Raw genomic sequence first — 27,372 nt, forward strand, 5'->3', positions numbered from 1 at the left:
ATGTAAACCTGCTCAGTTTGCTGTGTGATGTTTCCACTCGTTTTTCTTTAAATTAGCCAACTGTGACCAAATATGGCTTGGAGCTACATGAGCTTCAGTTTTTTGTGACGTTTTGTAATCACATTATTTTTAGTGCAACATGATACACATTCAAGCATGAAAAATGCCCTGTTGTTTGTGGTCTTAAAGTACATATGTATGACTTAACTTACACTTGTAGAACATTAGTTAAGTCAATGTAGCAAGTACAGTAAGTCGTAGCATTTGACTTACCTTACACCAGTATCAAGTAAAATAAGTCTGAATGTTTGACTTATCTTGCATCACTTGTAGTCTGTTACATTAAGTATGTATGTTTGAGTTATTATTGTACAGGCGTAATTAGTGTATTATATATTTATAGATTTTTCCATCAAGAATGACATTATACTTATGCATATTCTACATATGTAGAATAAAACTACTAATCTCCACTTTTCCATTAAGAATAACCTAAATTTATTGAGTTTTCCTTGTTAAATAAAACTATATTTATACACTTTCCATCTATAAAAAAGATTTTTTACAGAGCTTTTTGTGTGTAAGACCTGAGTGTGTGTAGTTGTATGTTTTGTTTTGTTTTCAAATACTCATTTTCTTCTTGAAAGAAAACCATTTACTTTACAAAATTATAGACTAATAGCAAAAAAAAGAAATACGTTTTTTTTCATCAAGGGCATTTTGAATTGTTGGTTTGAAAAATAAAATTAACAATTTATAAAGAAGTTCACATTAGAAGTGTAATAACTTCTTTGTTGTTCTCATTAATATTAAAGGAAAGCGTTTCACATAAACCTAATGTGGTTTGTTCAAGTGTTTCATACTTTCATTGTATGCTTCTTATAATATGGTTAGATGTTTTTTAATTTAATCTTATAATCATGTTAGGTGTATTTTTACAATAATTTATCAAAAGAACTTTCTTTCCAATTGAAATGTTTCAGAAAGAAATATTTTGAAGAGTCCTCCTCAGGTTTTGAAAACCAACTGTCAAACTGCTCACAGGAAAATAGTGTATGTAGTGAAACACTGGGAGAGGTCAGTAGTTCAAAGTTCACAATTATTTATCATCATTCGTCGTAGTATATGGCTCTTTCTGTTAAAAACTGTCTAGTGAAAGATTGTGAATTGCCAGTAGTTTAAAGTTTGCAATTATTAAAATTAATCTTTAGTATATGGTTCTTTCTGTTAAAATCTATATAGTGAAGCACTGTGAGGGTCTAGTTTAAGTTCACAATTATTTATGATAATTCATCTTAGGTTACGGTTCTTTTTGTTTGAAACTGTAGTGAAACACTAATTGAGGTAAGTTGTTTATAAGTTCAGAGTTACTTGTCATATGTTTTAAGACATGATTCTTTCTTTTAAAAACTATGAAGTGAAACACTAGTAGAGTTTAGTGTAGATAAACTACTTTAAATTTAAATGTAGTTTTGACAAAATGTAACTTCCAGGTAGCACTTGCAGGCTTTGTTTTATGAATTATGATTATGTATAAGCTCCAATTTGAGTAAGTATTAAGAACTGTGGTAAGTAATTTGTTTTGTTTCTTAATAGAGTTGTTTCTTAGATGTATTTTTCTAATAAGTTACTTCGTGGAAGGCGTGATTGTTAGAACATAAAATAACTTGTCTGATGTTTTATGTTAAATTAAATTATAACTTTTTTTTAATAATCTGAAAGTAATTGTGGTTTCTTATTTGAATTCTCAATATGAAGTATTTCATGAACTGTTGAATCTCTTGTAGTTGAATATGGAGTGGCAAATGATTAGTAAACTCCATGTAGTTTTGAATATGGAGTGGTATATGATTAGTAAACTCCATGTAGTTTTAAATATGGAGTGGTATATGATCAGTAAATTCCATGTAGTTTTGCATATGATCAGTTAGTCATGTGGTAGAATGGAGTTTCTGTGTCATAAATTGATTCTCCAATACAGACAAAATGAAATAAGATTATAGACAGTCAGTGTATTGTGCAGTTCATTTAAAGTAATGTGGACTACAGTTCCAAGTGAGTTCACTGAGTTTTAGTGTTGATTTTAACATTAAAAGTGTATTTAACTACAAGCAAGTGTACTAAGTTTTTGTGTTAGTACACAACATTGAGAGTATATTTAACTACAAACAAATTTACTAAGTTTTGTGTTGATATTTGTATTTAGTATAATGCAATTTTAAGAAAAGTGATAGAGTTAAAATGTTATGTATTTCTAACTTTTTCTTAAAATACTTTATAAATTTAATTTCATGAAATGTTTTATTTGATTAAAGAGATACTTCATGTTTTGTTGTTACATAGTTCAATATCTGATCTTGATAACTTTATTATGTATCTGTATTTCTATGCAACATCTTGGATCTCAGGTATTGAATGGTAAGTTCCAGTGTATATAGTGTTAACTTATTATAATTATTAATATTTTACTGCTCTTCCTACAGCTACCAGTTATTAGTGCTCATTTAATGTTGTCGAATATGTACAACTCTTGAACAATAACTAATGACTGGATGTTAGGATTGTGCATGCAGTAGTATGTTATGTAGAATTTAAAAAATTCTTTGTTATGCTGTTGTGTCTCAATCAGAACTGGTAATATGCATAGAGAAACTGAGTTATTACATTAAATACTGCATTATGTAAGAAAAATTCTCTTGGTGGGACTAATTTTAATAAATGTGCAGCATCTAATTTGCTGTCTAAATCATGTGAAGTTGTCTGTAATTTACATGCATAAAATATTTGGTGGGAATATATCAATAATATGTAGGTATTGATTTAGCCTAAAATATCTGGTGAGACTATAATGATGGCATTGTGAGTTTTATTAATATAGCTGCATGAAATATCTGGTGGGAGAATATCAGTGATACTGTTACCTTTAGGCACAAAATAATTTCTGCAAGTTTTTTTTCAGTCTGAATACAAGAAATGTGAGTTGTGGTGAGAATTTTTAAAGTTTTCCACTTTTACAAATTTTATCTGTTTGGTGAGTTTAAAAGTTAATTTGTAAGGCTGTAAGAAAACTTTTTATGGAAAGTGTAACTGTTTGTGTTTGCTCTTTGCTTGCTAATTTGGTAACCCCTTATTCGTAGGACAACAGCATGAACAGTCTGCTTTCTGAAAAGGACCTAACTTACATGTACCTTCGCTTTACGAAATGTTCTGGAAAATCTCAACTTCTGCTTCAAAATAACAAAGAGTTTATAAGTGATACCATTTTGTAGGGAAGCTTGGATTTCGTCTTTAGCCTGTTGTATTGATACTTTCTTTAAGTTATTTGGTTTAGCTGAACATTAGTGTTTTATGAAAGTAAAAGTATAAATATATAAAAATCATTAGAGTCTTGTAGAACTTTTAGAATTATTTACTGACAGAAAGTAATTATGCCTAAAAGAAATTAAAATTCAAAATTCTCAAGTATTGCACATTTCTCTGAGTTGTAACAACAGTAACAAGTATTGTACTTTTATCTGGGTTGTAAGGAGCAGTAGCTTTTGTTTTGAGTATGTTATCAGATAATTCATGCTGTATTATAATTAAGAGTCTCAATAATATAACACATGTTTATACTAGACATACAAAAATGAGCATTTTTATAGTGACAAACCTGAAGATCCATGATATTAAATTAATAGTAATTTTGGGTTTGTATATATCTGTGTTTTGAAATATGTGGTTTCCCATTTCTGGATATGTATGTTATGTTTCAAATTACTGGTTGTGATTGATTAAGGATATGATATAGAACTCAGTAGTTTAGTGATAACTGTATAGTTTTAATTTAATATGAATGGCATTAACACATGACATATGAACAAAACAAACCATGTACACTAACTTACATTATAAATACAGACTTGTATGTAGAGAAAGAATTCTGTTAACTTGATCTTATTAACACAGTATCTTACATTATAAATATAAATGTGTAGACTTAGAAAGGATTCTGTCAGCTTGATCTATTAAGACCATATCTTACATTATAATGTATATATTACATGAATTTTTACATTTTCTTACATTTCAGTTCTTTTGTTGCTGTGTGTCATTAATGAAAGTTTTTCCAGTAATTTCTGAGTGTTCTTTCGTTATTCTTTTGTTAGTTTGTTGTGCCTCAACTTCTGGTATTTTTTCAATTATCTTTTTAATTTTCTCTTGGATTTTCTTATATTGTAATTAATTTCAATAAGTTTTTTTTTTGGTTTTGCAGTGACTTCATTGACTGAACCGTTTTTTTAAATGGTATTTTGTATAACATGATACAAACATACAGTTTTTGTTAGTGATACATTTGGTTTTTCCAGTGTTGCTATTTATTTAGATTTATTTTATGATTATAATTGCCACAAAAATATTGGAAAATTATTTGTACATTTTCTTTATTAAAGTTGATGATTTGTTTAATCTAATGTCACATATAAACTCAAAGATATTATTTTCTAGATTTAAGGTATTTGCCAATACTTTTTAAAATTTGGTGACTGTAATAGTCAGTGGTGCTTGAGAGTTGCTGGTAGACAGACATCTGTGATTGAAAATCTCTTCCTTTCAGGCACTCATTTCAAGAAGGAATAGTGGATTTTAAGAAAAGAAGAGGTTTTCACTATTTTTGATAGTATTGTTATTTAAACAGTAGATTTGTTTCAAGAATGCAATATGGTCAAGGATTTGTTGTTACTTTTATCTTTATTAATAGAGCTTTTGTCACATGAGATCAACTGAGCCCTAAAAATGAAATATTAAAAACTATTGAACAGACATTACAAAAGTTAGTAAAATGTTGAAACATTTTGGGAGCTTGACTTATTGTTCTTATGCTGTTTTATGCACTCTTCTGTAGACAACACTGTTAACACTAGTCATTATCCTTAGCAATAATTTAGTTGATTTCCCTCAAATTAACAAGTGGTTGTTCAGTCATCAGGAATATTCTTTTAGGTCCAATTTTTGTCTGTAATGTTATTTAAATTTGGTTCTGCTTACATTAATATTGGAACAAAAACATGTAGGTTTATAGCACTTGTTTAAATTAGTTGTTTCTCTAATGATTCCATTTTTTTTTGGGGAACTATTTCATACTTAATTAAGTATGATATTGGTTTTTTGATGTTTGTACTCTTTTAGTTGCATATTTAAATTTTACAATCAACATAATTACAAGTAAATATTTGTGCAAATGGGTAATTTATAAACTATTTGGAGCAGCTGTTGAATATACTGATCTTTTCTACAATAACAAACTGCCAAACTGGAACCGCCAGGCTTTTCAGTTTTTTTACCTTTTTGGTCTGTGTCATTGAGATGAACTAACTCAACAGGTACACAGTTCAAATGTTATCGATCGTATTTTTCCCACAACCACTCATTTTAAGATGAAATAGTGGATTTTATGAGGGATAAATATGAATCCTATTGGGTTAATATAAGTTGTGATCTATATTTTGATTAAATCAAATATTAGCTTTATTTTTAATAGAGAAACTATTATTGGATTTGCTATGCATACAAACACTCGTTCTGAGAAGGAACAGTGGGTTTTCTGGATGCATGACATATCCTTCATAATTTACAGTACATGTACTTGTGTGTGCCAGTGTGAATGCAATGTTACTTGTATATTTCTATGCTTTGGAATTGGTTTTATTAAGTAATCAGTTTTAAAGTACTGCTAATTATTAAGTCTTATTCTTATTTTGCTAAAAGCTCTTTTCATTAAATATCAATAAACACTAGACTTTCCACTGTTAGTTTATATTGTGTTTTAGTATTGCAAAGAGGAATCTAATTGTTAAACTTGAAAACAATGTGTTAACTTACAGTCCAGGAAGAAATAACAATGCTTTAAGAATATCTTAAGTATGTAGAATGTGTGTAATAAAATGTTTATCTGGAATGGTACTGTCGTAATTATTTCCCTGTTGTCCCCACACCTCACACACAAATCGTTTAGTAAGTCACTGCTACAGATACATCACAGTTGTTTAATTGAAATAGATGAGTAGTTAATCAGCTCTAAAGTAACATACACACCCCAGTATAAGTTCACCATTTGAGAAATTCTTGTACGATATAGCTTCTTGTTTTACTTTACCCAACGTGCGATATGTAAACGTTTCCTATTTTAGAGAGAATAATATTGCTAAGACTATGATAGTAGGAAAACAGCAGTTGGGTTGTCACGCTTAAACTGTGGTTATTTTCAGGTTATCTCCAAGAATAAACGAGCCGATGTATTTTTAACACTGATTTTTAATTTTTTCCAACACCTTTTTCACACTACATCTCTCATTAATGATGATGTACGAATTTAAATGTTATTGAACGTATGTATTTATAAAAGCAATAATTTTAGGGCTTTATTGTTTTCGTTCCAAAAATACACAACATTGTTCGTGTAATTGTTTTAATATTTATAATACTACTATTTGTGGGTGCTACTAAATTAAATCCTTTTAAAATATCTTTGAAGGAATTATGATAAAAAAGAAAATACTACAGCGTTAAAATTATTTTAACGTTATACTCCGTTTAATAGACAGTACACACAAATATATATTGTAAACGATCCGTTTTAAGTTTTTAATAAAAACCCTTATAAATGAAGCTTCTGAAATAATTTTCATTGTTGTGTTAACGTGGGTGAAATACAACAAAGTGATGAATTTAAACCACATGTATTATACATTTCGTGTTTTTTTACAACTCACAAGAATCTTTTTATAACATTAAATTACGATTACAATCAGATGAAAGTTTTTTTTTTTTTCAGTTAAGAGATTAGAATATCATTATAATTTTATATGTATTTTCATAACAAATATTTTGTTTGAAACATTTGGTTCTCACGCGAAAGCACTATATACTGTTCAATAACAAAAAGTGGAGTTTGTCACGTGACAGAAAATTACTATTAAGTTGTGATCTTTGCGACTTAATTTTCTGGAACATAAAACGCTAACAAAACTAAAAAATAAAAATATATCGTGATACCAAATACATCAGCACAGTACGCTAAACATGTTTATATGGTTGAATTTTGTAATGCTTGTATTAATGTTTACTTTGTAAGTAAGGTTTCTTCTGCAGAGCATAATAACGAGTAACTTCGAAAATAAAGGTTTATTTTTCCAACTTCACTGATAACTGTCTGTTTTAAATTATGCTACGTTAATATCAAATTCAAGCCATTTAATTTTTGTTTTTAATTCTAGAAGTCTGCTTCAAGTTACTTTGGTAAATCGCAATAAAATATATATTTTTATACAACTATATCTTTCAATGATTCTATATTAGCATTTCATCATGAGTTGACTTACTAACTAGATTATTTGCATAAGTTATTATCATAATTTTTCGGTTTTAGTTTGCATAATTTTCATACTTTTCTCATAACTTCTTCAGTTATAGTGTTTATAATTTCCATTATTATTAATTCGTAATTTTGAATTAACTTCTTCAGTGTTAGTGTATGTACTTTTCATAATTTTATCATATGTTAAGTTTTCAGTTTTCGTATGTAATATCTGCTTTTGTACGTACTATAAAAAAGTCTAAATTTTTTAAAATGTTACTTGAACTTCTTTTACAATAAAGATCATTAAAAATTCGGATAAGTAATCAATATTTTTAATGAAAAGACCGGGAATATGTATATAAATGAAGAAATAATACCAGTAGACCTCAAAGTTAAATTCGAATAAAAGTGACAAAATTGTGCCATAAAGTAATCGGAGCTTACAAATATATTCAAGTTTGTTAAATAAGTTTAAAGACATGAAATAAGCTTATTTGTGAAAGTTGGCTAATGCTCGGGTAGGAAACGCATCCAGTATCCAATATTAAAGATGCAAAAGAATAAAGGAAATACAAGTCGAGATGACTTGTCCAAAAAAGGCGTGGTCTTCTCCTGTGAGCCCAATCGGACGTTCGAACCTTGATTATGATGCTTAGGGCAATAAAGCGACGCGTCCGTTTTAGGAATGACTTTGATCTGCAAAATTAAAACGCAAATACATTTATTTAAAGCAGTGACACCCTACAATATTACTTTATGATGATATAAATCAATTAATCGTCTTCAAAAACATTGACGATGATACTGTTACACAAAAATAAAGATGACGCCCATGCATTGACCAAACTGACATACTTCCGCAACATATTATCAGCGGTGTGAGTCTTAGATATTTTGGCAACTTGCTATTATTATCGGTAGCGCGAACCACTTCGTCAGTTGTGTGAACCTTACATATTTAAAAACTCCTTTTCAAAGGTGTCAATTTGTTATTACATTTCTAAATAATTTGGAAGTTATATAGTATATTCATATGGTTTCTTTCAACATCTGTATATTTATACACGAAAAAAAAAACAACTATTATGTAAATGAAAAAACAACAACCCATTATAGAATTAAATTTATTCATAATTTCCCATTTTGGCATTTCTATAAAGTCGTATATTTATTTGTTTATAGAAAAGGTTTAGCATCAGTTCAATTAATATTACTGTAACGTGATAAGTAATAGCTGATTTATTCAATTATACTGTGGTTTTATGGTAAGTAACAGTTGGTTTATTCAATTATACTGTGGTTATATGGTAAGTAATAGCTGATTTATTAATTTTCCTATTTCTACAGATATTTTAACGTTCGTACTTTCAATTATCGAACACACAATTAACGCAGGCCTGGCCTTACGGATGGATAACACAGATGGCTACCAAAGGCGTCTAGTGCGAGTAAGGGCGCAGTCAGTCTTGGTTTCTGCCTAGGTCATCGAATTTTCGAGTAACTGATTATTATTATGTCTTAAATGTAAATCGAATACTTAAATTTATACTGTTTAGATATGAATGAAATTACTGAATCCTTCGTTACCCTGAAACAGTAAACTATCATCAACATATCTTGTCCAAAAATCCATCTTAATAGGATAATTTAAAATCATTTTATTTTCAAAGCCCTGCATACAGAAACCACATCATATTGGAGAAATAAATATGTAAACCACGATTTTGCTTATAAACGAAGTGTGAGAGCGTTACACGCACACGCCACTCACTATTAAACTACATATTCCCCGAACTCCCAACACAACATTGTTGAATTACATCACTTCCTAACGTCCATTTTATTACCTTCAGATTCTTACAAACGTTGTTTGAAAATTGTAAAACATTCGCAAACTGTGATCTAATATAATATGACACAACGATTTTATCTATAAACTTTTAATTTAAGAGCAAAATATGTGAACGCAGCTATGATACTGAATGGAGAGTTCTTAGCACTAACACATAAAAACACCACTTTTGCTCTATAAAACAATTAAAATAAAAAACAAGTCTGGGTACAGTTTAGATATTCATACCACTTATAATTAAAATTCTGAACAGTTACTTCTTTATTTGAAAGTATTTTATCTTTAATTTCGTTCTTTGTCTTACTTTTATAAAGTCTCTTTAATCTATAATATCTTAGACACAAAGGCATAGAGACAGTAACAGCTGTTTATGTAGTAAATATGACTTCCAATTACTATGTTTCTGCAGTTGTCTGTTTTTAAGTTTCACCAGAATTTTATTGTTTTACACTTATATATAAAACATATTAAATAAATAAAATCCACAAAAATAATTGACGTTTAAGATGTTTAAATGCCTCATTAGATTCTGTAGTTAACGACGTGAAAAACTGGTTTCTATGTCTTACTTCACAATTAAGAACTGGTAAATATTATGTGGGACACTACAACTGTGAAGTAGGTACCTTGAGGTAAAGGAAAGGAGAAAAATATTAGACATTCATTTAAAAAATATATAAATATGGTGGATTCTTATTCAATTTTAGATACTGAAGCACCTCCCACACCATAAAAGAAGACAATAGCCAATAGGTGCAGAGAAATACATTTATCTTAATTACAACACAAGAATAAAGAGTATTATATCTTCTATAACTAGTCAATAGATGTAGAGAAACACATTTATCATAATTACAACACAAGAATATAGAGTATTACACCTTCTGTAAATAGCCAACAGATGTAGAGAAATACATTTATCTTAATTACAACACAAGGATAGAGAGTATTACATCTTCTATAAATAGCCAACAGATGTAGTGAATTCGGTTATCTTAATTACAAAACAAGAATATAGAGTATTATACCTGCTATAAATAGCCAACAGATACAGAGAAATACATTTATCTAAATTACAACAAAATAATATAGAGTATTATATCTTCTATAAATAACCAACAGATGTAGAGAAATACATTTATCTTGATTACAACACAAGGATATAGAGTTTTACATCTTCTATAAATAGCCAACAGATGTAGAAAAATACAACAGAAGAACGCAGAACAGTGATTTATGATAATAATGAAATGTATTGGTGTTAACCAGCTTTGCCCTATGGCGACGTTCTTTAACATACATCACGAGATGTAAATGTATTGTTATTAAGAAATTATTATCTTGATAGTTGATATGAGGTTTTTCTATCTATTTCTGTTTCAACTGTAAGCCTAAGTAAATAAGTTAAAAAACAGCAAAAGAGTAAGTGAGCAATACATTCCTTTTTGGTTTCCGTTTTGGTTTTGTGAAGATTACACGGAAGGATCCTGTAGGGGGAAGTCCAGTTGTGGAATATGTAATAAGCTATGGCGTATTCTGTAAGAGATGTGAAGACCAAAAGAATGCAGACGAACATCCAGATATCCAGAGCTTTAACATAAGAAACCGGCGGAAGTGACGTATACGACTGTACCATCTGCGTAGATAACGTCAGCAGTGATGTCACTCCTAATGTCACACGTGCTGGAGCAGCGTCAATGGGTAGCCAGAAGGAAACCCAGGAGACAACTACAACAAGAGCGCTGGGCAAGTACGTGCTACAAATATGAAAGGCAATTCGTCGTTGAAAGGTGAAGGTAGGTAGAAGATAGGTGTAGTTTCCTACAAGAACAGAATCCCATAGTCATACGCTGACAGAAGGATTTCAAGTATTCTAAATATCGTTCCACTTGTTTCATCAAATTATCGAAATGCATCATTAGTAAACATTCTTTTGAAAGATTATTCACGTTTCACAAAGTTCACAAACAAGCTCACTTTGTCAAAAGCTTTTATCAAATTTTTAAAACAATGATTAGGACTCTTATGATACACTTACCTCACGATATCACTGTATAAGTAAAGCAGAAACAAAATGCAATTATAAAGAAATATCAATTTTATTTCTTAAAATCAACTACTGATCACGTGCAACAATTTTACGGCGAAAAGTATCAAAAACACTGTTTAATTTAATAATTCATACAAACTTTCTTGATGTTGTCTAAATTGCAGGCTCATTTTTGAAGCAACAAGACCAAACCATGATCCTGTCGAGTTAGAACACCGTGAATCAACTTGTACTGAGAAAGCTTAAGCATAAGTTTAACATCTACTGTTGAACTACTGTGAAAAAAGAAACCTGCTCTAACAACCTATTCTGTTGCAACAAACGAAGGCCTTCCTGAGCAGTCACATTAACAGTGTATAAAACAATGCACGAAGGTCTTCCTGATCAGTCAGATTAACGCTGCGTAAAACATCACATGAAGGCCTTCTTGAGCAACAATATCAACAGTTTGTAAAACATTACATGTGTTATGAGAGTTGTACCAGATTTATCACAATGCTAGCATTACTTACGTTGTCAGTTGTGCTACATATATTGTTAACCTTTGAAGCCCCAAGAAGACAAAGCCTCCTTCAAAACTGCTCATTTAACTATTTTCCAGTTGTCGTTTATAAAATTTCCAGTAATAAGTAATTCTTTCGTTTATTGTTGAGCAAAAAGCTACACGCAGTGGGCTATCTGTCCTGGCCACCATGAGTTGAGCAATAGATGATTACTGATAGAGACAACAGAAAAACCAAAGAATGTTCCTCTCTGTTTTGGTCTCGAAGTACTAAACTTAGTGTCAGAAGGAGTTTCATACCTTGGTGACAAAACTTTAAACTCAGGATTACCCACCATCAAAGAAGGTCTCACTTTTTTTAACTGTAAAGATTAGCTTTTGTTATCTCTTTCTTTAAATACAGGATTATCCACCAATGAAGATGGTTTCATTTCTTTAGCCATAAATATTAGGTCTTGTTCCTCAGAATTTCATATTAAAAACATCATATCCTTTACATAAAGTAAAGTTGTGTGATTTTACCTTAAAATTTCGAATTTCTTGTAACATAATCTCATATTTTCTTCTCAGGTGTTAGAGCGTGTTTATCGTTGTTTCCGCTTTATAAATGGCTTCAGTCTCAGAAAATTATATATTGGGTTCGAACTATTAGTTTTTACTACTCTGTTTTGATACAAAACAAAAAACATTTTCAACCAGCTGACTTGTAGAACGAAGATGCGTCCTCTACTTTACGATTAGACGAGTTATTTACTGTCAACACCGATTGTGATTAATCGTTTATCTATATAAATAATACGTTTGCCTGCAAGTTTATTTTTTTTGCAAATTTCTCAACCACACCTTAAAAATCTCACATCGTTGGAAAAACCTTTGTATGAGGCGGTTGACTGCATACTGGCTTTTCCATTTAGAATCACCTTACCTGTTCTTTGTTTCATTTTTTTAATGCAATGAGTATGCTATACAATGGCATAATGACGTTGTCATCGCGTGATGACTGGCTTTCATTTAACTTTATTTATTTGTAAAGTATTTTGCACAAGAGCACTTACCCCGCGTATAACCTCCCCATATTGCACTAAATACAGTTTATGTGGCATTTTACGACTTATTTAGGCCTAAAATACGCATCACATTAACTCTATACATCCCAACATTAACTTCACATGTGAACAGGAAGAAAGCAATCAAATATCATTTCTTAACCTCAAAATTATAAGAACCGACACACAATTCAAAACAGAAATCCACCGAAAAAATCACCCATACTGGACTATACATTCCTTGGGACTCAGCACATGAAACAAACCAAAAACTCAACATACTAAGAAACCAAATAAACACAGCCATAAAACTTTGCTCACCAGATAAAATTAACGATGAATTAGACAAAATAAAACAATACTTCATCAACATCAATAACTTTCCTCCACAAACCGTAGAAAACATTATATGCACACGCCTAGACAGAAAGCAAAATCAACCAACAAAAGTAAATATATCTCACGAATCAAAAAATCACGAAACCATATACTGCTGCATACCATATATTCCTGACATCAGCAGACAAATAACCAACATTTGGCAAAAACTAGTAACAAAATATGACATTCCAGTTAATACCAAATTTATTCAAAAACCAGGCACAAAAGTGAGGTCTATACTATGTAAAAACTACACTGACAAACACCACACCAACATTATTTATAAAATACAATGTGATAACTGCCACGACTTCTATTTTGGAGAAACAAGTAGAAAAAATGAAACCAGATTCAAAGAACACAAAAAGTCACCTTCATACGTTTTCGAACACTGCAAGTCAAATAAACACAACATAACCATAGAAAACACTCAAATACTAAATAAAGAAACAAACATAAACAAACGCAAAATTAAAGAAGCCTTACTTATACAACAACTTAAACCCAAAATAAACCAATATAAAGGAACGCCTTTATACCTATATTAATATAATAAAATAAATAAAATTATATATTCAAACACCTAACACCGCCCCCTACATTCCGACACTCAGTTACACAACCCCTTCCAAACATGTGGTCAACTATACTGTATTGTTTACTTTTACTACGTAAAAGGTTTCTCAAATAGACCAGAATTTATCGATCTAACACATAACGCCTGCACGAAAACGTAACTTAAATGTCGAGCATAAAACTGATAGAATAAAGAAAGTTTTGAAATTCTAGTAAACTACCGCATGACAGGATATAAGCCAACACAGCCAATGCCAGTAGATAAATGGAAAATTTCCGTAAATGATAACATCTTTCCCATTATCGACATGTAAGGTATACCTGGAGTTGACCTATCAGAAAGTAGAAACAGCCATACGATGAAAACAAAATGTAAGAATGTGTTATTTTTCTCTCTCTAATGACCTACAACATAATGTAAGACATATGGTACTATTTCTCTCTGAAGACCTAGGCCGAGGAGTAGCGAAGAATATGTAGGCCCCCCTACGAATTTTTACATCGGACCCCCCTCATATCCGAATTATTATAACATCCTGGACCCCATGTTTGGGGCACAGAGGAGTAGTTGCTATGCTCTTGAACCTAGGATAAAATGTAAGACTTGTAGCATTATTTCTGTTTAAAGTTGTTGTTGTTGTTTTTGAATTAAGCACAAAGCTACACAATGGGCTATCTGTGCTCTGCCCACCGAGTATAGAAACCCGATTTTTAGCGTTGTAAGTCAGCATACATACTGCTGAACCATTGGGGGGCATTCTGTTTAAAGATTTAGAACAAAATGTTTTTTGTTACTTTATTTGAATCTGATGACCTACAATAAAACATGAAAGAAGTGTTACGTATTACAATTTATCTCGGAGGAGTGTCCGATTATTTATGTTACGCACGTTAAGTATTACGATTATAATAACTAAAATTTTGAATTTAGAAGTTAATTGAATGTCAATAGCTATCACATTTATACTTGCCAACAAGATTAATTCACACAGTTTTCTTTATAACACAAATATATTTTAATACACAAATAATAATACGATTTATAATAACGGTTAATACAAATAATGATTTACATACAAAAACTGTACAAACTCACACTGAATATTCAGTCTTCTCTCTGGTCTGGAGCTGAATATTTTATCGGCGGTCCAGGTCCAAGAGAATTAATTCTTAGCAGATATTGTTATACTTCTTGTGAAAGCTAGCTAGCTCTATTCTTGGTGGGCCTTTTGCGGTTTATAAGCTCACTTTTTACCGAGGAATATATCTAATGTCCTCATAAAAGTACCAACATCCGAACTTAATTCTCTGAAGATGAATGGTTATATAATGTTTGAAATCTATAAACGTTCCCGGTCAAATTCTGTAGTTTTATGATAAATAAGCGACCATCACAATTATAGCTTCCGAGGCTTATAGTATATTGAGTGTAGATGACCAACAATATTAAACTGTCTTTTGGCACGCCAATTTATAATCTTTAGGCGAAGTTCTAGAAAGTTCAGTTGGTCAAATAATATTCGAAGATACGCTACTGCTTTACATATATACATTACTGATTCTTACGCTCAAGAATTTTCTATTAATTTAGAGAACAGATGGGACTTGCGCAATTCACATTTAACATTTTATGTTGCATATATTTCTAAATAGCTATTAAACTGAAACAAACATAGATATTAAAATAATATTAAATCTGTTACGTATGACGTTATTTCTTTCTGAAAACTTACGACTTAGTGTACGTTTTATTTGTATATTCTAGAAAAGATGCAGACATTTGTCTGCATGAGGGTTACACTTATATGAACTGCCTACTTAAAGCATCTATTAACTTCTTATAACAAAACTGCCTGTCAAAACTTACCAGTTTCCCAGACCATTACTGCTTTTTTAGCAACTACAGAGAGAAGCTCAAACTGAGGAAGACGAATATCACCAATGATGCTGACCCCTTTAAAACTTCCTGGTAAGTTCTTAGCAGTTTCTGGCCATGCTGGGGTTGCCACATTATCAGACGTTTTAACTGGAAAATGAAACTAGAACATTATAAAGATATAGCACTGATAAAATAATAACGTTCTTAGAACACAAATATAAAGAAAGATTTATTTTGAATTTCGCACACGGCTAAGCTAGTCGTCCCTAATTTAGGATTGTGAGACTAAAGGAAAGGCAGCTAGTCATCACCACCCATCACCAACTTTTATACCAATGAATAGTGGGATTGACCATCACGTTATTACACCTCCACGGCTAAAAGGGCAAGCCTGTTTGTTGCTACAGGTATTCGAACCCGTGACCCTTAGATTGAGAGTCAAATGCCATAACCACCTGGCCATGGTGGGCCTATCAACAAAGAATGAAAAGCTGAGAACGTTATAAGAGATACAAATAGTGAAAAAAAAGATAACGGAAGAACATTACCAGAAGATAAGTAGAAAGAGAAGATAGAAAAGTGAAACCATAAATATACAGGCACTAATCATTAGGACAGGTGACGTTTTACCATCCTGCACAAACACTCTTCCGTCATTATAGGCATTCTACACAACTACGCCCCCAAGAGCTTGTCCTTCTGTGCAAATGGACCTGTTGTAGCCCCCTGTCACACAAGTCCTGTTAATTATTAAAGAAACAAACAATTTCTGGAAAGTGAATCAAGAAACCAGGAATAGCAAAGAGTAAAGATATAATTATTGCACTGTCAAGGTATAAACAAATTGTTTACTAAACCATACTGTTTATATTTACTATTCGTAGAATAACTTTAGAAGTATACATTTTGGTCTTTGTTATAATAGGTTTGTTTTTAATTTTATAGAGTAAACTTTCTGTAGTTAGTCACGTTGATACATACAGCAGATCACTGTTGAAATGAAGACAAATTAAACAAATTTAGATTATTTGATACAAAGTTATGATTTAACATGCTTACACATTGAAATCTTGAGTACACACACTTGTAAGTCCATCGGGTATTCATGCAAATCCATTGCGCAGCTGACCTTCACTCTATGCCTAAATAAGGAAATCGAATTGGTCAAAAACCATAATTTAATAAGAGCGATGTCTTTTTCTTTTTAACTGGAAGCAAAATTTTCATAATTTATGTATCGTGGACGAGAAAGAATTTTCGTCTAATAATAATGCATTCATATACAAATGCATAGAACTAGATGAAAAGTGAAAACAAAGGTAAATTCAACTTTTCTAGACTGTACTTCATCGCTGAACTAAAGATTATATAAAATAGTGATTTTATCGGACCGGAAATCTTTGTAAAAAATTACAGGAATCATGGATATAAATTGGCCAGTCATCACTCTCTATCACTGAAGGAAATGTACGCATACAGCCACCATTGCTATGTGTTGATGCTCGAACTGGCAGACAATGTAAAATGGTTGAGAGTGACAGATGGCCGTCTAAGTCACAGCCTGAAAGAACGAAGGGAACACAGTGCTAAGTCATTAACTGTTACACATACCGTAATCAAGAGTTGAAGGCGGAGAGTGTTACATTCCACAAGTAATTTTTTTCGCTATAATATATTAATTTATAGTGGGCACCATTAGCGTGGATATGGCAGAAACAACTAACTGGCATGGCCTTTTATATCTGGTTTCAAAGTATACATGCGAGTCTTCTTTTGGAAGGTATTTCACTTACACAAATTACCATAACAGTTTAACAGCTTTTGATTTGAACTGCTGACAGTATTAAGTACAATTATCCGCGACATTCTTATGTCGCCAATCGGGCTATACAGAGACGATGCCTAAATATACACTGTCTAGAGATACAAGTTTTGTGCACTTTTAGTTTTGATATTGTCGGTGGGTGTCAAGATAAAAGTTTATTAAATATACCACTTCGCTTAATGGATGAGAGAGAAAATTTGGCTTAATTTGTATGGTTTAAGACAAATCTATTCTGATCATTGATGTTATGGCTTATCCGGAAAGGAATTCAAACTTAGGCCTAACATTGTAAATAGAGTCGATCTCAAAATCACACAAGAGATTAAATTTTTGCAGGTGGCCTCTTCCAGTCCAAAATACTTGAGCTGTAAGTGTTATATGATAAGTAATCAGTGTTTAAAGTACAAGAAGCCCAAAATAATTTGTGTTGCTTGAACAAAAACAAAACACATTAATGTAACTGTGATATATATACAAGAGTGCTTATCACAAAATGAGCCTTGTTTTATTTCAGTATGTATGTTCAATGCCTTTCTACTTTGTTACATTTAATTACAGTGTATACGTGAAATATCAGTTAAGTGTATTAGATGTATAAATGTTTCGTAGAATGTTGATTATGTATTAGTATGTTCACACTGCAGAAATGTTTGTTTGTTTTTGAATTTCGCACAAAGCTACTCGAGGGCTATCTGTGCTAGCTATCCCTAATTTAGCAGTGTAAGACTAGAGGGAAGGCAGCTAGTCATCACCACCCACCGCCAACTCTTGGGCTACTCTTTTACCAACGAATAGTAGAATTGACCGTAACATTATAACGCCCCCACGGCTGAAAGGGCGAGCATGTTTGGCGCGACAGGGCTGCGAACCCGCGACCCTCAGATTACGAGTCGCACGCCTTAACACGCTTGGCCATGCCGGGCCACCTGCAGAAACGATTTTCACATAAAATAGCACAATTTGACTAGCATATAATTATGAATTGTATATTTATTGGTGAAAAGTATTGATTATGTTGTAAATAAATATATTTCTGCAGTGTTGTTGAAAACTCATCCATTGTAGTGTACTGCACTGAGTAAGAGAAGGAGGCCCATGTCCTTGGTATTTCTCTACTTAATCATGTTTGTAAGATTTGTGAAAATTACCAGCTTGATCGTTTTCTGAAAAAAAAGGAAAATTGAATCTATATTTTAATCTTTCGATTTCCTTTAATAAACGCTGGTAGTATAAATGTATTGTACAATTGTAAAGTTGTACAAGTTGAAAAATGACCACTACACATTGTACTGAAATTATGATAGAAAAATGTACTACTTATGAAAATTTAGGCATGTACATGTTAGCGTAAGACACACAGGTACTTAGAGCAAATACTGGACACATGCAATACAGATTAGACAATGTCAGACAAATGAAATGGTAATTTTATTTGAACACAAAAAATCATACAATTTCAAATGTAGATCAAATGTAAGGCATGTTCTCATGGTTTAATCTGGACATGTCTTGTATTACACTGGTAAGAAACGATTTTCATATGAAATAAAATGTTTTGCATAATTAAGTAACTTAACTTTACTATGAAGACATTCGAAGATGAATCCCATTTGGTCTTAATGGTAGGGTGAACTTGAGAGCTACTGTTCTATTGAGAAAAATGTTAATATTTTATCCAAAATGTTTTGTTCTGATTGCAAAATAAAAATATTAGTGGAATGTCTTAAACCGGGTTTCATCAAGATAATAAATTTACAGCGTCATGAGGAATATCTCTTCACATTAAAAGACTGGTTATGACTGGTTATGCACACGAGTTAAGCTGGAGTAAAAGTTGGAGAGTTGTGGCAAGATTTTATTTCTACACTTCAAACCTTTAATTATAAGACCTGGCAGAGACCATTTGGGCAGGGAATTGGACCCCTACCCAAAAAAATCTGATAGTAGGTGAAAGGACGGGAAAGAACATGACCATTAAGGTCGTAACTCGGTAAAAAGAGGTTTAGTTTGAATTTCGCGCGAAGCTCCTCGAGGGCTATCTGCGCTAGCCGTCCATAATTTAGCAGTGTAAGACTAGAGAGAAAGCAGCTAGTCATCACTACCCACCGCCAACTGTTGGGCTACTCTTTTACCAAAGAATAGTGAGATTGATCATAACATTATAACGCCCCCATGGCTGAAAGGACAAGCATGTTTGGTGTGACGGGGATATGAACCTGCGACCCTCAGATTACGAGTCGAGTGCCTTAACCACCTGGCCATGCCGGGCCTGGTAAAAGAAAAAAGTTTTTCACAGAGTAGCATTGTTAAATATATTGTTTTTAAATCTAATATAGTATATGTAATGAGGAAATAGGTGTAATGATTTGTGTTACTTCTTTTGGACTCCATTTGTATCGGTTTTGTCACAAATTCTCAAATAACCCTGAATAAAATTTGTTATATTTATATTGTAAATGTTCTTAATTATTCCCATCACTTTAGTGAAGAACGTTAAATGTTAAGATGTGCAGATACATAAACAATATTCTTCTCCACCTCCCCAATCCTGAAAAAGGACGCGACACGTCACTTGTACATTTGTAAAAATATTTGAGATGTGAATTTTTCTGTGACCTAATAAACACTGCAGAAAAATAACTTATTTCAATCACTAGGCTTTTCACTGGGATAAAATTAAATGTATTCTTCATATGACAGGTGAGATATGTGTGTTTTGTAAATGGATGTTGCACTAATTTAGGACAAGGTCAGGTTTAGATCATTTTGGCTTGACAAGTTTATTAAAGTCATATAAAATTATTCATACGTTTAGTTTAGATCAGTGGTTCTTAAAACCTTTCAAATCAGTAATGTGACCCTGGAAACTTTTAAAAGCTAAAATATAAAGCATATTGTAAAATATAGATTTGCTTTAATTATTCAGAGTTCATCACACATAGGGTGCAGGCAAAAGAACCCTGGTTTAGATGAAAACCGCCATAAGTTGTGAGGTGGAATTTCCTTGCTATTGTTAGTTGAGAGTTCAACACATAGCAAAGGCTGCCACTTGCGCGTGCCGAACATTACGGACCATTTGAAGTAGAAAGTCTGTAGTGTTGTTTTAATTAACGTACTGGTAAAACCTTGTAAACTGTTGAGGGACAGTTAGAAGATTTGTATTCTCAGGCAGGGAAAATCTTTGTGGGAAACGAAGGAACTATTTAAATATATAAATAAGGCTGTAGAGTTGTTTCCACGGGCTGGCAAATTAGAGTATTTTTTAAAAATATAACGAACCACTGGTTTATCTTACTGGCCGGAAAAATCTGGTAAAAAAACTAAGTAAACATTAGTAATTTAGATAATTCAAGAAACTCTGCAGAGAGAATTAGGGAACTCACTTATTTTAAAATCAACTAAGAAGATGTTGTTTGTTTGTAGGTGGGTTAAGGCGTTCCACTCGTAATCTGAGGGTCACGAGTTCGAATCCCTGTCGCACCAAACATGCTCGCCCTTTCAGCCGTGGGGGCGTTATAATGTGACGGTTAATCCCACTATTCGTTGGTAAAAGAGTAGTCCAAGAGTTGGTGGTGGATGGTTATGACTAGCTGCCTTCCTCTAGTACAGTTGTTCCCAACCAGGGGTGCGAGATAACATTTGTTTTGGCCACCTTCACCTTTATCCTTAAATAAATAATTACTGTGAGGGGTGCGAGAACATATTAAATTTTTTTAGGGGTGCGGGGCATAAAAAAGATTGGGAACCACTGCTCTAGTCTTAAACTGCTAAATTAGGGTCGGCTAGCGCAGATAGCCCTCGAGTAGCTTTGCGCGAAATTCAAAAAACAAACAAGCATAGCCATATTGGGCAGTCTGCTATGTCATCGGGAGAAAGCAAACTCTTGATTTTATAAGTGTCTGAACTTACTGCTGATTCACTAAGGTATCAGCTAAGAAGGAAACAGCATTTCACCTATTCCTAACCAGTGTGAAAAATATAAATTTCACAACACTTTTTTTCTATGCTTACTGGACATCCCTATGGATCAGAAAAAACACACTCACAAGCAGGTGTTTGTGAACCAAGGGTTAGCAAACGTTAATCTGAAAGACTAATATAATAATTATTTGTCAATTATTTCTTTGATAAATAAGAAAAAAAAAAACTTTTCTGGCGAATTTATGGATAAGATGAGAGATACAAAGATATATATTTCAAAGTTATTATCTAGAGAAACTGAATATTTTAAACAATAGTGAATTTGTTTAGAATTCTTACATTGCTATTTGTGCAATAGTTGCATCTCCAAATATTTTAATCTGGCCACTGTATTCGGAGAGTCTGGAAGTAACTGTAGATTTGGCGTTTTCGAACAAACTTTCTGGAATCCAGAATTCCTTGGATATTTCTTCTGGTACAACTGCTGGAAAAGGTGTGTGATGATGGATCTTAAGTCGATAATCCTTCCAGAGCTCCACAAAGTAAAAGTCAAGTTTGAAGTCCTTTAATAATAAAAGAAACATATATCAATATCAGTTAGGCCTTTAATAATAAAAGAAAATATATTAATATGAATTATACCTTTAATAATAAAGGAAATATACACCAACATAAATTAGACACGTAATAATATAGGAAACGCATATCAACATGGATTACGCTTTTAATAATAAGGGAAACACATCAACATGAATTGGATGTTTGTTTGTTTTTAAATTAAGCACATAGCTATATAATTAGCTATCTGTGCTTTGCCCACCACGGGTTTGAAAGTCGCCTTTTAGCGATGCGAGTGGGGAGCATAACCTTTCATAGCAGAAACATAAGAACATGATCTAGTCCTTTAATAATAAAAGAAACATATCAATATGAATTAGGCCTTTAATAACAGAAACATATCAACATGGATTAGGCCTTTAATAACAAAGGAAACGTATACCAGCATGAGTTAGTAGGAGTAGAATTCTCAGAAAAACCTAAAGGTAATCATCTGGGTAAAGTGGACCTGTTTATGAAAAAGAAAAGAAAATCTACATGTGAACATAAAAAAACGATAAAACAGCTCAAATAAGTTCCAATGGTCGGTATCAGTGAGTACAGACATATTTCACATTCTGTGGGTTAGGCCTTTAACAATAAAGGAAATATATACCAATATGAATTAGGGTATGTCATCACGTTCGTAGAGTTACATTCAAAATTTTATTGAATTGCTATTTTATGAATGTACATCCATACATTTGATATAAAATTGAAGATCTGAATTAAAATTTAGTGTTAGACATTAATTAAGTCATTAATTTAAAATTTGGTTTGTTTTAAATTTCGCGCAAAGTTACACGCGCTAGCCGTCCCTAATTTAGCAGTATAAGACTAGAGGGAAGGCAGTTAGTCATCACTACCCACCGCCAACTCTTAGGCCATTCTTTTACCAACGAATAGTGGAATTAACCGTCACATTATAACGCCCCCATGGCTGAAAGGGCGAGCAGGTTTGGTGTGACGGGATTCAAACCCGTGAGCCTCAGATTACGAGTCGAACGCCTTAACCCACCTGGTCATGCTGGGTCTGGTGAAAGAAATAGTATTTAACAGAGTAGCATTGTTATATATATATACAGATGTAACTTATGGTAACCTAAACCTCACTATACCTTACAAAACATTGGAAACTACACATTTATTTTTTACTGTGTAAGCGTGGTAAAATAGGAAACAGGCCATCCATAAGTTCTTTCATGCCTATGTTACCACTAAATCTTGATCATCTAAGTTTATTGGGTCGGATACAACTTTGTACAGCGCCATATCACAAACATTTTCTATTAGTTTTATATGGTACTTTAGACAGTTTTTGTTGTAACTACTGCATTGTGTAAAGAGCCAAAAAATCCTATCTCACTGTGTTCTCAGAGCCGATATTCGAATAGACTATGGAAAATGTCCATTTATCGAACAACATTCAAATATCTGTCAAGTTTATTGGATCGGTCCAGACTTTCTACAAAGCCAAAGCATATTCATTTTATGACAATTTTTTGTTGTACACCTTGTACTCTCAACAAGTTGATAAATCATACTCCACTGTGCTTTCAAAGGAGGGAAGGTTCTGGGAATTGTACCACCAAAGTTTATTTGATATTGACCGTGTTAAAGTGTTATAACACGTAAATAGGAACAGTGGTTCATTACTCTATATTCGGCATGCTTCTACTTCAGTCGTTAACAGTAGAATAAACATAGGGAATAGGTGTAGAAAGATTAAAAGAAATTCTCAGGCGATTTACTATTCATTTTGTTTCTTCTAGTTTCTAAGATGTAAAGTGTAAACTTTGATTACAGGTGCTTTGAGATTCTGTTACTAGTTCTAACAATATTATGCATTTTATTTTGTATTTGCAACCTTTATTTTTGTTATACTGTGACTACTTATCTACAACATGGAGAATCAAGCATAATGTTAAAGTGAATAACAAATAAAATATAAAGCTTTACTGAAAACATAATGAAAATAAAAATGTGTGATATGTAATATAGAGGTTTAATATTTTTCATTTGTTTTCGCTATTTATTATTATAAAAGTAACTAAAATGTAAAACCTTAAACATATTGTGTAATATAATAAAAAATATTCATGGGCTATACGCCCTAGCAGCATGTTGGTGACGCTGTTCGATACTGTAACGTGAGCTGCACGTGCGCCCTGTAATTTTAAATTTGTATAGAGGTATTCTTAGCCAAACACGGTTCAAAGGTCAATAAAATCAAATTTAATAAATATAAATAGATGTCTACTGTTACAGATTTAAGCTATTTAGAATAAATATTTATGTTTTTTTTCTGTTACAATCTGCAGTTATTCTAAAACAAAAAAGGTAAGTTAGATTTATTTCCTAATTTTTAGTGTGATTACGAGGTCATTTAAATCGAACAACATATACATAGAGTTAGTATTAATAAAATAAAATATTAGATATAAAGATTTATTCAAAATAAAAAAACTGATGATTACTTAAAATGATATACAAATAACGCAAATGAAACTTGACAAACTTAAGATAAAGAAAAGTATTTTTAATCTTAAATCAAAATTACTTTGCTCGTTGAATAGTCAACATTCTGAAAACAAAAAATGAGAAAATCTTTAATAACAAATCTTAATAATTAATTTCAAACTTGATATCTTGTGCATGAAAGCCTTGTAATGTTTACTAATAACTTGTAAAACACATCTGTTATAAAATATTATAGTAAAATTACTATCATGGTTACGAAATGGATGGATTCCACTCAGCCAGTATTCGAAAGATTAATTAATTAATAATACAGGAAACATATATCAACATGGATTAAAAAAGGTTAATTGTACTTTATAAGAGCTTTTTGCTTACGCTTATACAGTGGTGTGTTCCCACAGATAAAATCCGTTGCGCCACGGGTGACATGTTCGCTCTCTCTTGTTTGGGTATTTGGGTATTGATGTTTATCTACCCAGGAGGGTCAGATTTAGTTAACGTCTTCCTCCTTCCTTCAGATTTTTGTTTTACAACTGTACAGTGTATTTATATATGGTAGACGAGGGCCAGGGTAACCCGCACTTACTCAGGCCCCTTTCAGGGCAATTTCCATGCACAATCTACACATACACTTGGTGCAAATAAATCATTTCTCTTATAGTTCCATTGATTATTTGCACTTTCATTAGTTAGGTATTAACTACAAAACGTTTACATAAAAACCCTTTCAATGTTTAGTAATTAATCCCTAATCTAATGTGGAGTCTAGTTTATAGGTGGCCTTTTATTTATTTAGAAAATATATATTCATTGGGGAAAGATATTTAGGTCTATCCTCATCATGTATGCAGTACCTGTCAAGTTCGCTTACTAGCTCATTTTTTCTCCAATTTTTGTCAAAATAATTTATTGTACTATGTAGGAATCCATCTGCTATTGTTTCTATGTGTGCTTATTTATGCATGAATTCAGATGATGCTGTTCTGGGTACTTTATAAGCTGTTGTGAGTAGTGTATTTTGTATTATTTGTAGTTTTGTTTGAAGTAGTTGTTTGCTTACGTTTATCCATGCAGGGGTAACTAGTTATCACCACCTACCGCCAACTCTTAGGCTACTCTTTTAACAACGAATAGTGCGATTGACTGTCACTTTATAACGTCCCCATCCCTGAAAGGGCGAGAATGTTTGATGCGACGGGATTTGAACCTGCGACCCTCAGATTACGATTCAAATGTCATACCCGCCTGGCGATACCGGGCCTATTTCGAGAGTTAGATGTTTTGTTTGTTTTGAATTCCGCGCAAAGCTACATGAGGGCTATCTGCACTAGCCGTCCCTAATTTAGCAGTGCAAAGGCAGCTAGTCATCGCTTCCCACTGCCAACTCTTGGGCTACTCTTTTACCAAAGAAGAGTAGAATTGATAGTTACATTATAACGCCCCCACAACTGAAAGGGCGAGCATGTTTGGTGTGACGGGAATTACATGTCACTGACTGATTTAGTATTAATTGAGACACATAATTAATGAATACTATGTTCGCCAATCATTAGCAGAGTTGGTTTAGAGTTTATCTTTAATGTCTGATTTATGTAAAGTTACTATTAAATCTGAATTTTGATCTGATTAGCGTCTTAACGATAAGTTGTTAAAAGGATCTGACATGGTCTGAAGGTTGAGGTACTTGACTGCCAATCTGGGAGTTGCGGCTTCGAATCCTGTCACCGAACCTGCTCGCCCTTTCATCTGTGGGAATGTTATAATGTAACGTAAATCCCGCCATTCGTTGGTAGCGAGTAGTCCAAGAATACGCAGTGGCCAGTATTTACTAGCTGCTTTCCATTTAGTCTAGTCCCCTGATGGGACAGCATTTTCAACGCTAAAATCAGGGGTTCGATTATTCTCAGCGGACACAGCTGATAGTCCGATGTGGCTTTGCTATAACAACACACAACAATATATTTTGGTGTATAACTTCAAAATTAGGGATAGCTAATACAGATAGCACTTATCGTAGTGGCTCATCAGTTGATCTACTGATCATTAACAGTTTGAAAGCCTACTGGCTTAATATTCGACACTTAACTGATTTTGTCTTTACAAATATTTGTATTTTGCATTTAATTTTGAAATATTTTGTACAGCAAAAGAATAATAAAATTCTGGTGAAAGTTAAAGACAATTTAAGAAACATGATAATTTGAGGAGACAGTTATGTAAAATATCTTTCATAAAAGTCTTAATCAAGTACTATTTAATTATCCTAATTATATGTTAAATAATGCATATAAAAAGGTTTGGGCTTATGGTCTAAAATTTAGTATTTCAAATCGAATAAATTTAAAGAATATTTTTCACGATTTGAAAAGGTTTTACAAGTACTGCCACACCAACATATTTGAAACGAACAGGACAATATTTTAGTAATGTTAGAATTAGTGCTTTAACCACAACTCCTATTAATAATTATAATAGTAATTAAAATATTTTTAAAATTCAAGTTCAGAAAAATTCGAAACTTTAAAAATCTTTGTAAAGATGATTACTTCTAAGTCAGATAAAAGGAATATTATTGTTATTCTACCTAAAATTTAAATTTAAGAAAAGCAAATGAAACGGTGATTCTTCTAAGTTTGTGAAACTGCAATGTAATCACAAATGAAGAAAGGTACCGTTATTAATGTGATCCCACTAATAAAATGAAGGCTAAATAATAACAGTAAAGAAGGGCACCATTCTTGATAAAGGACAGTGCTGGAGTATTTGATCATCATTGAGTCATCTAGGAACCTTTTGTAGGTTCCCAAAAGTCCAAAAAGTAGAACACTCCTTACGACAAACAGTATCTAGTATTGGAATTTATAACCTCACTTAGGCTGTTTTTGGAAGAAATTTTAAAGATGTTCACCACAAACGAATGCAT

General features: G+C 32.2%; 2 protein-coding genes across 4 annotated transcripts in view; one reads left to right on the plus strand and one right to left on the minus strand.

Annotated features, from left to right (window-relative positions):
• LOC143235379 (low-density lipoprotein receptor-related protein 1-like) overlaps window positions 1-5,934 on the plus strand; it is a 96,504-nt gene extending 90,570 nt beyond the window's left edge. For all 3 annotated transcript variants that reach the window (XM_076473482.1, XM_076473481.1, XM_076473483.1), the window contains 2 exons: window positions 984-1,077; window positions 3,138-5,934. In XM_076473482.1, the coding sequence (XP_076329597.1) occupies window positions 984-1,077; window positions 3,138-3,269 (226 nt within the window). In that variant the 3' untranslated portion in view covers window positions 3,270-5,934. The remainder of the gene's footprint in view (window positions 1-983; window positions 1,078-3,137) is intronic.
• A 4,390-nt stretch (window positions 5,935-10,324) lies between these two features.
• The window catches only part of LOC143235383 (glycine receptor subunit alpha-3-like), a 56,293-nt gene continuing 39,245 nt past the window's right edge, over window positions 10,325-27,372 (minus strand). The window contains exons 4-7 of the mRNA XM_076473493.1: window positions 21,711-21,934; window positions 16,685-16,767; window positions 15,614-15,772; window positions 10,325-11,012 (exon numbers count right to left, since the gene is read on the minus strand). Coding sequence (XP_076329608.1) covers window positions 10,528-11,012; window positions 15,614-15,772; window positions 16,685-16,767; window positions 21,711-21,934 — 951 coding nt within the window. The 3' untranslated portion in view covers window positions 10,325-10,527. The remainder of the gene's footprint in view (window positions 11,013-15,613; window positions 15,773-16,684; window positions 16,768-21,710; window positions 21,935-27,372) is intronic.

This window comes from Tachypleus tridentatus, chromosome 12, assembly GCF_004210375.1.
Source record: "Tachypleus tridentatus isolate NWPU-2018 chromosome 12, ASM421037v1, whole genome shotgun sequence".
Classification (NCBI taxonomy): Eukaryota; Metazoa; Arthropoda; class Merostomata; order Xiphosura; family Limulidae; genus Tachypleus; species Tachypleus tridentatus.